Here is a 14127-nt window from a genome sequence, read left to right on the forward strand (position 1 = left end):
TCTAATGGAGAACGGTGTAATTACGCTACGATCACACCTAGAGCACAGACTGACCGACAGAGATTTTACTCTAGTGTTTGTTCTTGTTCTAATGGAGAACGGTGTAATTACGCTACGATCACACCTAGAGCACAGACTGACCGACAGAGATTTTACTCTAGTGTTTGTTCTTGTTCTAATGGAGAACGGTGTAATTACGCTACGATCACACCTAGAGCACGGACTGACCGACAGAGATTTTACTCTAGTGTTTGTTCTTGTTCTAATGGAGAACGGTGTGATTACGCTACGATCACACCTAGAGCACGGACTGACCGACAGAGATTTTACTCTAGTGTTTGTTCTTGTTCTAATGGAGAACGGTGTAATTACGCTACGATCACACCTAGAGCACAGACTGACCGACAGAGATTTTACTCTAGTGTTTGTTCTTGTTCTAATGGAGAACGGTGTGATTACGCTACGATCACACCTAGAGCACGGACTGACCGACAGAGATTTTACTCTAGTGTTTGTTCTTGTTCTAATGGAGAACGGTGTGATTACGCTACGATCACACCTAGAGCACGGACTGACCGACAGAGATTTTACTCTAGTGTTTGTTCTTGTTCTAATGGAGAACGGTGTAATTACGCTACGATCACACCTAGAGCACGGACTGACCGACAGAGATTTTACTCTAGTGTTTGTTCTTGTTCTAATGGAGAACGGTGTAATTACGCTACGATCACACCTAGAGCACAGACTGACCGACAGAGATTTTACTCTAGTGTTTGTTCTTGTTCTAATGGAGAACGGTGTAATTACGCTACGATCACACCTAGAGCACAGACTGACCGACAGAGATTTTACTCTAGTGTTTGTTCTTGTTCTCATGGAGAACGGTGTAATTACGCTACGATCACACCTAGAGCACAGACTGACCGACAGAGATTTTACTCTAGTGTTTGTTCTTGTTCTAATGGAGAACGGTGTAATTACGCTACGATCACACCTAGAGCACGGACTGACCGAGAGATTTTACTCTAGTGTTTGTTCTTGTTCTAATGGAGAACGGTGTAATTACGCTACGATCACACCTAGAGCACAGACTGACCGACAGAGATTTTACTCTAGTGTTTGTTCTTGTTCTAATGGAGAACGGTGTAATTACGCTACGATCACACCTAGAGCACGGACTGACCGACAGAGATTTTACTCTAGTGTTTGTTCTTGTTCTAATGGAGAACGGTGTAATTACGCTACGATCACACCTAGAGCACAGACTGACCGACAGAGATTTTACTCTAGTGTTTGTTCTTGTTCTAATGGAGAACGGTGTAATTACGCTACGATCACACCTAGAGCACGGACTGACCGACAGAGATTTTACTCTAGTGTTTGTTCTTGTTCTAATGGAGAACGGTGTGATTACGCTACGATCACACCTAGAGCACGGACTGACCGAGAGAGATTTTACTCTAGTGTTTGTTCTTGTTCTAATGGAGAACGGTGTGATTACGCTACGATCACACCTAGAGCACGGACTGACCGAGAGAGATTTTACTCTAGTGTTTGTTCTTGTTCTAATGGAGAACGGTGTGATTACGCTACGATCACACCTAGAGCACGGACTGACCGAGAGAGATTTTACTCTAGTGTTTGTTCTTGTTCTAATGGAGAACGGTGTGATTACGCTACGATCACACCTAGAGCACGGACTGACCGAGAGAGATTTTACTCTAGTGTTTGTTCTTGTTCTCATGGAGAACGGTGTGATTACGCTACGATCACACCTAGAGCACGGACTGACCGAGAGAGATTTTACTCTAGTGTTTGTTCTTGTTCTAATGGAGAACGGTGTGATTACGCTACGATCACACCTAGAGCACAGACTGACCGAGAGAGATTTTACTCTAGTGTTTGTTCTTGTTCTAATGGAGAACGGTGTAATTACGCTACGATCACACCTAGAGCACAGACTGACCGACAGAGATTTTACTCTAGTGTTTGTTCTTGTTCTAATGGAGAACGGTGTAATTACGCTACGATCACACCTAGAGCACGGACTGACCGACAGAGATTTTACTCTAGTGTTTGTTCTTGTTCTAATGGAGAACGGTGTGATTACGCTACGATCACACCTAGAGCACAGACTGACCGAGAGAGATTTTACTCTAGTGTTTGTTCTTGTTCTAATGGAGAACGGTGTGATTACGCTACGATCACACCTAGAGCACGGACTGACCGACAGAGATTTTACTCTAGTGTTTGTTCTTGTTCTAATGGAGAACGGTGTAATTACGCTACGATCACACCTAGAGCACAGACTGACCGACAGAGATTTTACTCTAGTGTTTGTTCTTGTTCTAATGGAGAACGGTGTGATTACGCTACGATCACACCTAGAGCACGGACTGACCGACAGAGATTTTACTCTAGTGTTTGTTCTTGTTCTAATGGAGAACGGTGTAATTACGCTACGATCACACCTAGAGCACGGACTGACCGACAGAGATTTTACTCTAGTGTTTGTTCTTGTTCTAATGGAGAACGGTGTAATTACGCTACGATCACACCTAGAGCACGGACTGACCGACAGAGATTTTACTCTAGTGTTTGTTCTTGTTCTAATGGAGAACGGTGTAATTACGCTACGATCACACCTAGAGCACGGACTGACCGACAGAGATTTTACTCTAGTGTTTGTTCTTGTTCTAATGGAGAACGGTGTGATTACGCTACGATCACACCTAGAGCACGGACTGACCGACAGAGATTTTACTCTAGTGTTTGTTCTTGTTCTAATGGAGAACGGTGTAATTACGCTACGATCACACCTAGAGCACAGACTGACCGACAGAGATTTTACTCTAGTGTTTGTTCTTGTTCTAATGGAGAACGGTGTGATTACGCTACGATCACACCTAGAGCACGGACTGACCGACAGAGATTTTACTCTAGTGTTTGTTCTTGTTCTAATGGAGAACGGTGTGATTACGCTACGATCACACCTAGAGCACGGACTGACCGACAGAGATTTTACTCTAGTGTTTGTTCTTGTTCTAATGGAGAACGGTGTAATTACGCTACGATCACACCTAGAGCACGGACTGACCGAGAGATTTTACTCTAGTGTTTGTTCTTGTTCTAATGGAGAACGGTGTAATTACGCTACGATCACACCTAGAGCACAGACTGACCGACAGAGATTTTACTCTAGTGTTTGTTCTTGTTCTAATGGAGAACGGTGTAATTACGCTACGATCACACCTAGAGCACAGACTGACCGACAGAGATTTTACTCTAGTGTTTGTTCTTGTTCTCATGGAGAACGGTGTAATTACGCTACGATCACACCTAGAGCACAGACTGACCGACAGAGATTTTACTCTAGTGTTTGTTCTTGTTCTAATGGAGAACGGTGTAATTACGCTACGATCACACCTAGAGCACGGACTGACCGAGAGATTTTACTCTAGTGTTTGTTCTTGTTCTAATGGAGAACGGTGTAATTACGCTACGATCACACCTAGAGCACAGACTGACCGACAGAGATTTTACTCTAGTGTTTGTTCTTGTTCTAATGGAGAACGGTGTAATTACGCTACGATCACACCTAGAGCACAGACTGACCGACAGAGATTTTACTCTAGTGTTTGTTCTTGTTCTAATGGAGAACGGTGTAATTACGCTACGATCACACCTAGAGCACAGACTGACCGAGAGATTTTACTCTAGTGTTTGTTCTTGTTCTAATGGAGAACGGTGTGATTACGCTACGATCACACCTAGAGCACAGACTGACCGAGAGATTTTACTCTAGTGTTTGTTCTTGTTCTAATGGAGAACGGTGTAATTACGCTACGATCACACCTAGAGCACAGACTGACCGACAGAGATTTTACTCTAGTGTTTGTTCTTGTTCTAATGGAGAACGGTGTAATTACGCTACGATCACACCTAGAGCACAGACTGACCGACAGAGATTTTACTCTAGTGTTTGTTCTTGTTCTAATGGAGAACGGTGTGATTACGCTACGATCACACCTAGAGCACAGACTGACCGACAGAGATTTTACTCTAGTGTTTGTTCTTGTTCTAATGGAGAACGGTGTAATTACGCTACGATCACACCTAGAGCACGGACTGACCGAGAGAGATTTTACTCTAGTGTTTGTTCTTGTTCTAATGGAGAACGGTGTAATTACGCTACGATCACACCTAGAGCACAGACTGACCGACAGAGATTTTACTCTAGTGTTTGTTCTTGTTCTAATGGAGAACGGTGTGATTACGCTACGATCACACCTAGAGCACAGACTGACCGAGAGATTTTACTCTAGTGTTTGTTCTTGTTCTAATGGAGAACGGTGTGATTACGCTACGATCACACCTAGAGCACAGACTGACCGACAGAGATTTTACTCTAGTGTTTGTTCTTGTTCTAATGGAGAACGGTGTAATTACGCTACGATCACACCTAGAGCACGGACTGACCGACAGAGATTTTACTCTAGTGTTTGTTCTTGTTCTAATGGAGAACGGTGTGATTACGCTACGATCACACCTAGAGCACGGACTGACCGAGAGATTTTACTCTAGTGTTTGTTCTTGTTCTAATGGAGAACGGTGTGATTACGCTACGATCACACCTAGAGCACAGACTGACCGACAGAGATTTTACTCTAGTGTTTGTTCTTGTTCTAATGGAGAACGGTGTAATTACGCTACGATCACACCTAGAGCACGGACTGACCGACAGAGATTTTACTCTAGTGTTTGTTCTTGTTCTAATGGAGAACGGTGTGATTACGCTACGATCACACCTAGAGCACAGACTGACCGAGAGATTTTACTCTAGTGTTTGTTCTTGTTCTAATGGAGAACGGTGTGATTACGCTACGATCACACCTAGAGCACAGACTGACCGAGAGATTTTACTCTAGTGTTTGTTCTTGTTCTAATGGAGAACGGTGTGATTACGCTACGATCACACCTAGAGCACAGACTGACCGACAGAGATTTTACTCTAGTGTTTGTTCTTGTTCTAATGGAGAACGGTGTAATTACGCTACGATCACACCTAGAGCACGGACTGACCGACAGAGATTTTACTCTAGTGTTTGTTCTTGTTCTAATGGAGAACGGTGTAATTACGCTACGATCACACCTAGAGCACAGACTGACCGACAGAGATTTTACTCTAGTGTTTGTTCTTGTTCTAATGGAGAACGGTGTGATTACGCTACGATCACACCTAGAGCACAGACTGACCGAGAGATTTTACTCTAGTGTTTGTTCTTGTTCTAATGGAGAACGGTGTGATTACGCTACGATCACACCTAGAGCACGGACTGACCGACAGAGATTTTACTCTAGTGTTTGTTCTTGTTCTAATGGAGAACGGTGTGATTACGCTACGATCACACCTAGAGCACAGACTGACCGACAGAGATTTTACTCTAGTGTTTGTTCTTGTTCTAATGGAGAACGGTGTAATTACGCTACGATCACACCTAGAGCACGGACTGACCGACAGAGATTTTACTCTAGTGTTTGTTCTTGTTCTAATGGAGAACGGTGTAATTACGCTACGATCACACCTAGAGCACAGACTGACCGAGAGATTTTACTCTAGTGTTTGTTCTTGTTCTAATGGAGAACGGTGTGATTACGCTACGATCACACCTAGAGCACAGACTGACCGAGAGATTTTACTCTAGTGTTTGTTCTTGTTCTAATGGAGAACGGTGTGATTACGCTACGATCACACCTAGAGCACGGACTGACCGACAGAGATTTTACTCTAGTGTTTGTTCTTGTTCTAATGGAGAACGGTGTGATTACGCTACGATCACACCTAGAGCACAGACTGACCGAGAGATTTTACTCTAGTGTTTGTTCTTGTTCTAATGGAGAACGGTGTGATTACGCTACGATCACACCTAGAGCACGGACTGACCGACAGACAGATTTTACTCTAGTGTTTGTTCTTGTTCTAATGGAGAACGGTGTGATTACGCTACGATCACACCTAGAGCACAGACTGACCGAGAGATTTTACTCTAGTGTTTGTTCTTGTTCTAATGGAGAACGGTGTGATTACGCTACGATCACACCTAGAGCACAGACTGACAGAGATTTTACTCTAGTGTTTGTTCTTGTTCTAATGGAGAACGGTGTGATTACGCTACGATCACACCTAGAGCACAGACTGACAGACAGAGATTTTTTTTCAGGAAGCCTCTGTTATCAGTCTATGGACCGAATGGTCTGTAGGACACCCGTACAGCTTTTTTTAGGTCGAGGGTGCAGCACAGCACCGGGTTTCTCTCTGCACAGGGTCGCAGTGGGTCCAGAAAACAACCCCAAACAGATCGCGAACATCACAGGGCATCAGCTGACGCCCATCCTGGATTCCAGGGCGAGGTCACACCGATCACACTACACCGATCCCACTATGACAAACTATTCCATTATCAGGACATTAAAAGACACAAATAAAATGATTTTGTTCACGTGTTCATGTGTATAAATAAAAGACTAGGCAACGCAAAACATCTGAACCCACACACCCTCTTATAATCTACATTCCACAACCAGAAAGTATTTGGCCAAGGACGCTGCAGCTCTTCCAAATCCAAGCTTCATTAAATATTACAACATGCTACGACAGAATATTCTGACAAGCCCAGCAGGTGTGATGAACGTGCACACGCTGGTATCATAATATAATCACTGCCAACCCTCGAAGACATTTCCAATTACCCGATTACATTTCGCCTCCTTTAGTGCTGCAGAACTCCACTCCTGATCGAGGACTAACACACACCCCCTCCGACAGGTGTGAGGCACGACCGCTTCTTTTCACCTGCATGAGGCGGGTTCATATGGAGATCCGTATCGTGCACGTAGAGTCTCCGTTATCCCCCGCCTCTCTCGCTTTCTCTCTCGCTCTCACTTTCTCTCTCTCGCACACAGTAACACCCTGGACAGACACACATACACACAGCCATTCACCTATAGGGCAATTCGGTGTCTCCAATTAACCCGGCTGCATGTTTTTGGACTGTGGGAGGAAACCCACGCGGACACGGGGAGAACATGCAAACTCTGCACAGAAAGGACCCGGACCGCCCCGCCTGGGGATCGAACCCAGGACCTTCTTGCTGTGAGGCGACAGCCCTACCCACCGAGCCCCCCCCCGTCTCATTTATTTACATTTACATTTTCATTTGCATTTAGCAGACGCTTTCATCCACAATGATAAACAGTACACAGTCTAAGCAACTGAGGGTTAAGGGCCTTGCTCAAGGGCCCAACAGTGGCGACCTGGCAGTGGTGGGGTTTGAACCAGCGACCTTCTGATTACTAGTCCAGTACCTTAACCGTTTGTGCCCCACAGCTCCTGTGTTTATGTTTTGATGCTTATTCACCTAATTATTCTCCGAACTTAGTCATATCCAATTACCCGATTACATTTCGCCTCCTTCAGTGCAGCAGACCTCCACTCCTGATCGAGAAGGGCCGACAGGTGTGAGGCACCGGTCGTGGGTTCACATGGAGATCCGTATCGTGCACAGAGAGTTATCCCTCGCATTACCTTACTGTGCGGGTGCCACTCTCCGCACCGGCACTCATACCCTCGTACGGGCCAATCGCTGCCCAGCTCTAGTTGTGCCACCTGAGCGCCTTGGTTTATTATTGATCCCAGGATCCTGTGTTTGAATTTTGGCATGTTCTTCCTGTGTTCACGTGGATTTTTTTAAGCCAGTAGGTGAACAGGCTGGCTAAACTGTCCTTCAGCAGGGTGCAATGGCATGTGACGGACCGTTTTCGCCCACCGCTTCGCGTATGAGCTTCGAATTTACTACGTACGTAGCCTGGAAGCACCTGCCTGGCGACGACGGCGTACGAACACGACGAGGCTGTTTCCTGTTTTGGCCCCACAGTGCTTTGTTTTGGCAACACAAGTACGCAGTGGGTGCAAGAGCCGAACGCACCAAAAGCACAACCACACAGACGCGGCGTGCGCCGAAGAGACTCGTCCGCTAGAGCTGCGAGTTCTCTCGAGCGAGTACAATTACCGTCTATTTAAAGCAGGACAGCGTTTAAAAAAAAAAGAGCGAAATAACAGGGCTGGAAAAGTGTTAGACTTCTCACCACCGGCTCAAACTGAGATGTAGTTCTTAGTTTAGTGTGCTTATAGGACATAGAAGTGCCAAAAATGTGTTTTAGTAGTGTTTTTATGAGAGTTTGGATGAATAAATCCACAAAGTTGAACAGATATGCAGTAGGGATGGGCATAAGATGCTTAATGTTATAGACCACTGACTGACAATCATCACCACACCAGCGCTGATGATTACCATAGACCACTGAAGTCGTGTCGTCATTTTGTAGTCCACGCCATGTTGTTATGCCCATATTTGGTAACCCGGGTCTAAGAGAAATTGTGAATGGGAAACATGAATGGAGATTTCTCTCTCTCGCATCCTGTAGTCATAAAAAACGTTCCAGAGCTGTTAGGTTTTGTTTTATGGAGATTCTTCTGTCTATTATCACTGGATCCTCTGAATTATGAAGTCGTTAAAGAGTCAAAATATAAATACTGCTACATGTAAGCTAAAGCTACTGCGCACCGAATTGACGTCACTAGACTGGAAGCCTCTTAATTTTTTTTCTTTCTTTTATAAGCCTCTTAAATAAGCGCACGAAGCAGCGCGATTCACCGGCGTAACAGTGCCGCGATATTCACACGTTTTGGTTGATATTTTTAGCAGCTAGCGACATTAAAGTAGAAAGCGAGGACGCTCGGGTGTTACGCCTTCGGTTGCACTCGCCAAAAGCGGGCCGCTCGTTCCGTCGATTCGATCGGTGTAGTTCAGTGACGTCTAATTAATGTGCATTAGCGTTCGCTTTCGTGTAGCATTATTAGTATTACGACCCTTTAACGACCTCGTAATTCAGAAAAATGTGCACAGGACAAAACGTGCAGGGTTCTGAACATGTTTATTCAGCACAGGATGCGTTAGAGCCGATTATTTGAAAACCCCGTTAATTTTTCCCATAGGGAATCTGAGTTAGACCCGGGTCTCTCTCCAAATATGGGCATAACGAGGACTACAGAATGACGCACGACTTCAGCGGTCTATGTCACTGATGTGTAAAACCTGACTAACTGGGTCTGCCAAGATCTACTGATGCCAGTGGACATGAAGGCGTTCCCTCAAACCCTTCCGTCGCTGGATTAATTTCTGACCGGCACGTGTGTATAAACCTCCACGCTTACCGGCGCGCTCTGCTCCTGCGCGGCCCTCCTCTCCTCCTCCTCGACGCTCTTGCGGCAGCTCTGACAGATCCACAGGGGCACCTCGCCCAGCAGCGACTGCGACAGCGAGGGCACGGCGTCCGCCAGCTTGCGTCCGGGCGCGTCTTTCGGCAGGGCCTGCGAGAGCGCCGGGACGGCCTCGGACGGCTTGGCGCCGTGGCTCGGGAGTCCGTTGGTCGAGCCCCAGTCCTTAAACTCCCGGTGGCAGAGCAAACAGCAGGTGTGAACCGACTGTGGAGGAGAAAGGGGACAGAGAACAGAGAACAAGTCAGTGCTGATCTACGAACTATCCTGATTGATGCTTTTCTCTAGCTGCTGCAGCCACGAACCGCTTCTATTCACCTGTGAATAGAGTGCAGCATCGTGTTTAGAGAGCCTGGCACTGCCACACGGGATCAACCGGCCCTGCCAGCAGACGTCGTGTTTGCAGCGACGGTGAGGAACCCATGCTCGACCACTGCTCCCTCCACTACAGACACAGCCAATTGTAAATTGAGGGTTTAAGGGCCTTGCTTAAGGGCCCAACAGTGGCTACAACTGCCCTATACTGTGCAGGCACCCAAACTCGGATCTCAGTGGTCAGGGTCTAGCAAATTAGACCTCTGCACCAACCAAGTGCCCTAAACCAAACTAGTAGTCTGGTAAACCATTGTCATTTGTAATACGGTCTAGGAATTTAACAAAAGTAAGCACGTGTTGTGTAACGTAAAAGAGACTAAATGTCTTCTTCTCCAAATGCGTCCTATACTGACCGATGTGAAGTGTTTTGGATAATTTGGACAGTGGTGTGACTTCACAGGCCCCATGCAAATATGCAGGTAAGAACGCCAGGCCTACGCAGCGCAAATACACGTACTCAATACGCGTTCTTGTACTGCTGGGGTGGTTCTAAGCCTGTGTATGCAGGGGGTAATTGAGTACAGATCACCGATGGTACATGACACCAGTGGTTTCTGCTGTAGGAATGAAGCAGACTCGAGCTTCTGGTTAGGAATTCTGTTCTGGCGTCCGTTCCAGAACATGACATTACATGAAAACGATTTCACACAGCTACTAAAGGATTTCTTCAAACTAGTCTCACAGGACTCGGACCAGTTGACACCGGGGACAGACACTAGTGACTTCTCTGTGCCCATGGAAATAGGGCTGGTTTGACTGCATTCATTAGACTGAGCTATGAAAATCTGGAACGTCATTTGAGGTCAATTCTAAGCAACTTCAGGTCCAATTGTTTATAAGTACAAAAGTACACGGAACAGTGGTCGCTTGGCCAAGTCGAAGGGTAAACACACATACTGGGGCATCCACATCCACACAAGTTGACAGTTCCTTATGCTGGCTATTTAGAAACAGCAGGCGGTTTATTTTTATCAACCGTGTGAGACAAGGTGCCAATCCATCACAGGGCCTCTGCCATCCCATCTTAGACTTACAATCATGTCTGTGCAGACACCGGACCAGCCGTTACCCCCTCTGGGATTTCTAATAGACCGCTGCTTCACCCGCACGCCAATATAACGTTTCTACTCACTTAATACAACACTCAAACTCTGACTGTCTTTGCTTTAGTGATCAAGTGACTTTCACTGTCATCACAAATTAATCATAAGTAAAATTAGACTCCCTGACTGCACATAGAGGACCTCGCTTTAAAAACCAGTGATCTACAGACAAGATCTGATCCGCGTGATAAGCAAATGGACAGATTTTGTTAAAGGAAGAGCCAGAAATCAGATACGCCCGTCAGTGCAGGTGATTCATGCAACTGAACCTTCACAAGAGAAGGCCGATAGTCCAGTCCAGTCCAGTCAGATGTAGTGCTTTAAAGGACGTTGATATACAAAAGCGTGCGTACTTCATATATGCACGTGTGTGTGTGATACTTCTCTACCTGTCTACACATTTCCGTGTGCACAGAAACAGCTCGATCACTGTCAGAACTGGATCAGTGTTTGGTATGAGACGTTCAGATCTCAGCTATAGCTACTGTACTGCTTTCACAAAAACACTGTGCCAAGGCACTGAGGTGGAGCAATGATCTAACATGCTAGATCAAGTTCTGAAGTCATGGGCAATGCTATCGACCGGGTGGGCGTCACACGGGCAAAAGTGGTCGTGCCTGAGAGAGGAGGGACGATCTCTGCTGTCTGGTCGAGGTGGACACATGACCTGCATGATGTTGATGATTCACGGTGGCACAGCATGACTCTCCATCAGTGGCGGTTCTGGGGGGCACTGAAATGTAGACTGAAATAAATTCTATTGAATATCGACTGTTTCCTCTTAACGCCCACAATGCACATTTGGGCAGAAAGTAAGTGGCCCCTCTAACATAGCCTCTGGCCCCTGCCTACCCCCCCACCTCACATGGTCTAGAACCGCCACTGCTCTCCATACGCCATACGGTTCTCTGTGGGAATCTGCTACAGCCAGCAGTATTTCTATCATGAATTAGAAATGGCTGGGTTATGAGAAAAGGGGGGAAACGACGGTTGTATATGTTGGCACGTTTACAATGATTATATATGGGTTTGTTGATATAGATCATTTTTATTGCAACATAAACAACATTTAGACCTCACGGGCTCATAAAATAACACATTAAATAAAGAGCCAAATTACAGGTAGGAAAGAACTGTCAGTTTAACACGATGAGTCGATGTGCAAAATTATGATATGACACCCTGACATATTTATAGACTTTTTGAAAACTAATGAGTCTGCTGCAGAAATCTGTGCACCAAGGTATTTAGTGAAAAGAAAGACTGAGGTGTACGAACAGACAAGTCAAGTTCATTCCAACACCTGGGTGCCAAAGCAGAAAAACGAACTCATTGCTTGTCTTGATGGTGGCAGATCAAGCCGAGATACTTGTGGCTGACTGAGATTTCACTACCATCAGGTACAAGTTCTTTGTGAATTCTTGGCTTTGTCAGCCAAGCTGAGGAGCAGCATTCTGGACCAGTTGCATTCACCTTATGCCACATAGAGGCAAAGCAGACATACTGCCCTCAGCTACACCTGATTTAGTCAACCTGGCGATCTGATCTGTGCAGAGCTCATCCTCCCTGCTTTAAACAATCACACCAGGCTGGAGCTCAGTGATGCCAGTAGGTGTGTTTACAACGAGCAAAAGCATTTAAAGCATTTGACTGTCCTTGTTCATGCGTCCGACTGTCACATTGTGCTGCACTGAAACTGAAAGCACGCTACACAGCTCGATAATAAACATCATTATAACCTATTTTTCTACACAAAGCACAACGGAGTGTTCACATATCTATTATTTATGCTTATAATAATTAATCAAAGCTTTAACAGATGTACACATGTTAGGAGGCTGCTGGCTTGGAAGGGTTGTCAATTTCCCACCTGTATTCTGAACGGTCCAATCTGCCGAGCTTTGATTGGCTAGCGGGTTCTGTCTGGCCTCATTAGGCAACCAAATTACCAATCAGCAATCTAGATTTCAACAGGAGGCGGGGTTTTGTCCGAAAACAGGTAGTAAATAAAGAAAATAACGTTTCGAGTTAGCTTGTGCAAAGGCCAGCCAAAACGGACAAGCCGTTTCGAGACTAAAAAGCAACATGCAAAAAAAAAAAATTATTGATGCAATAATATATTTTTTTTAAATACATGTTTTTGGGTTAAATGCCAGATTAAGACATTAAGAAGTCGCTCCACCCGACCAAACGTTAGCATAGCTGTGTAAAACACACCATTTAGACATAATTCTGCGTAGTGCAACACGAATTATCAACAGCATACAATATGAGCGTATATATAAAACAAAGTTAGACACTTCTATGAACGTGTATACAGCGCAGGGAAATCAACAAAAATAATGCCCTAAATAAAAGATGAAGCGACACTAGGGGCGAATTCCAAATACATCTACAATCCCTAGACAAGCGCACTAGAGAGGAAACATTACATTCAATATTACGCGTAATGTAGCGCGCTACGCAGCCAACGGAAGTGATTTGGGATACAGCCCATATTTGGGTTAGCCGGTGTGGCTAAAGCTACCTGGCTGCTCCTGGCTGCTGCTGGCGCCGCATCTCCAGCGCTCTTCGCCCCGCTCTGCTCTTTATTCACCGCCCCGGCCTGCTGCTGCTGCGGCTGCTGCTTGCTCTTCTTCCGCGCCATGTCAACTATTCCCTCAGCCCGCTCGCCGAACGCTTTAATAATCCCACACGAAACTCTCGGGCTTTTGTTTCTGGTTTGAGTTTCCAGGCGCCGCAGATGTTTCTCTGATCTCCTCGGCTAAAGACAACAGTCAATATGGCGGACTGGGCTGGCACGGTGATTGGGGTCAAACGCACAGTGAGGGCAAAACAGCCTCAGCGTATTCAAATCTACAGAGAGAAGCCGCCATGTTGAGTGAGGGCAAAGCGTTCAGGCGACAGAGTACAGCAAAGTGAAACTGGCTTTATTACACACATAAACAATAGAATGTGATAGATAAATAGTGGGTTAATAACTTCTCACACATGATTTTTCACGTACAGTCGCAATGTTTCATATAAATAAATAATTATGACATGTAAACCACTGTAGGAAAGTAAACTGCTTGGCATTGGCTCACGATATACAGACATTTCACAGTTGATGACTGGAAAAAGTCCTATTTTCTCATTAATTCAAGTTTCAAGAGCGATTTATAGCAGTAACAAGGGTTTCTGTAAGCAGAGACTAATACCACTGTGTACCATGGTGCTGGTAATATTTAATGCCCCTTTTCTACGGTGTGGGGGCAGCACGGTGGCTGAGTGGGTAGCACTGTCGCCTCACAGCGAGAAGGTCCTGGGTTC

At 45.5% G+C, this 14127-nt stretch overlaps 1 protein-coding gene across 2 annotated transcripts in view; it reads right to left on the reverse strand.

Annotated features, from left to right (window-relative positions):
- The window catches only part of fam193b (family with sequence similarity 193 member B), a 32824-nt gene extending 19257 nt beyond the window's left edge, over positions 1–13567 (reverse strand). Inside the window, exons 1-2 of one of the 2 annotated variants that reach the window (XM_062984687.1) lie at positions 13343–13567; positions 9275–9544 (exon numbers count right to left, since the gene is read on the reverse strand). In XM_062984687.1, the coding sequence (XP_062840757.1) occupies positions 9275–9544; positions 13343–13462 (390 nt within the window). In that variant the 5' untranslated portion in view covers positions 13463–13567. The remainder of the gene's footprint in view (positions 1–9274; positions 9545–13342) is intronic. The other variant, XM_062984688.1, reaches the window with a different exon arrangement.
- Between the last annotated feature and the right edge of the window lie 560 nt (positions 13568–14127).

The sequence above is a fragment of the Trichomycterus rosablanca genome, chromosome 22, assembly GCF_030014385.1.
Source record: "Trichomycterus rosablanca isolate fTriRos1 chromosome 22, fTriRos1.hap1, whole genome shotgun sequence".
In the NCBI taxonomy this organism is placed as follows: domain Eukaryota; kingdom Metazoa; phylum Chordata; class Actinopteri; order Siluriformes; family Trichomycteridae; genus Trichomycterus; species Trichomycterus rosablanca.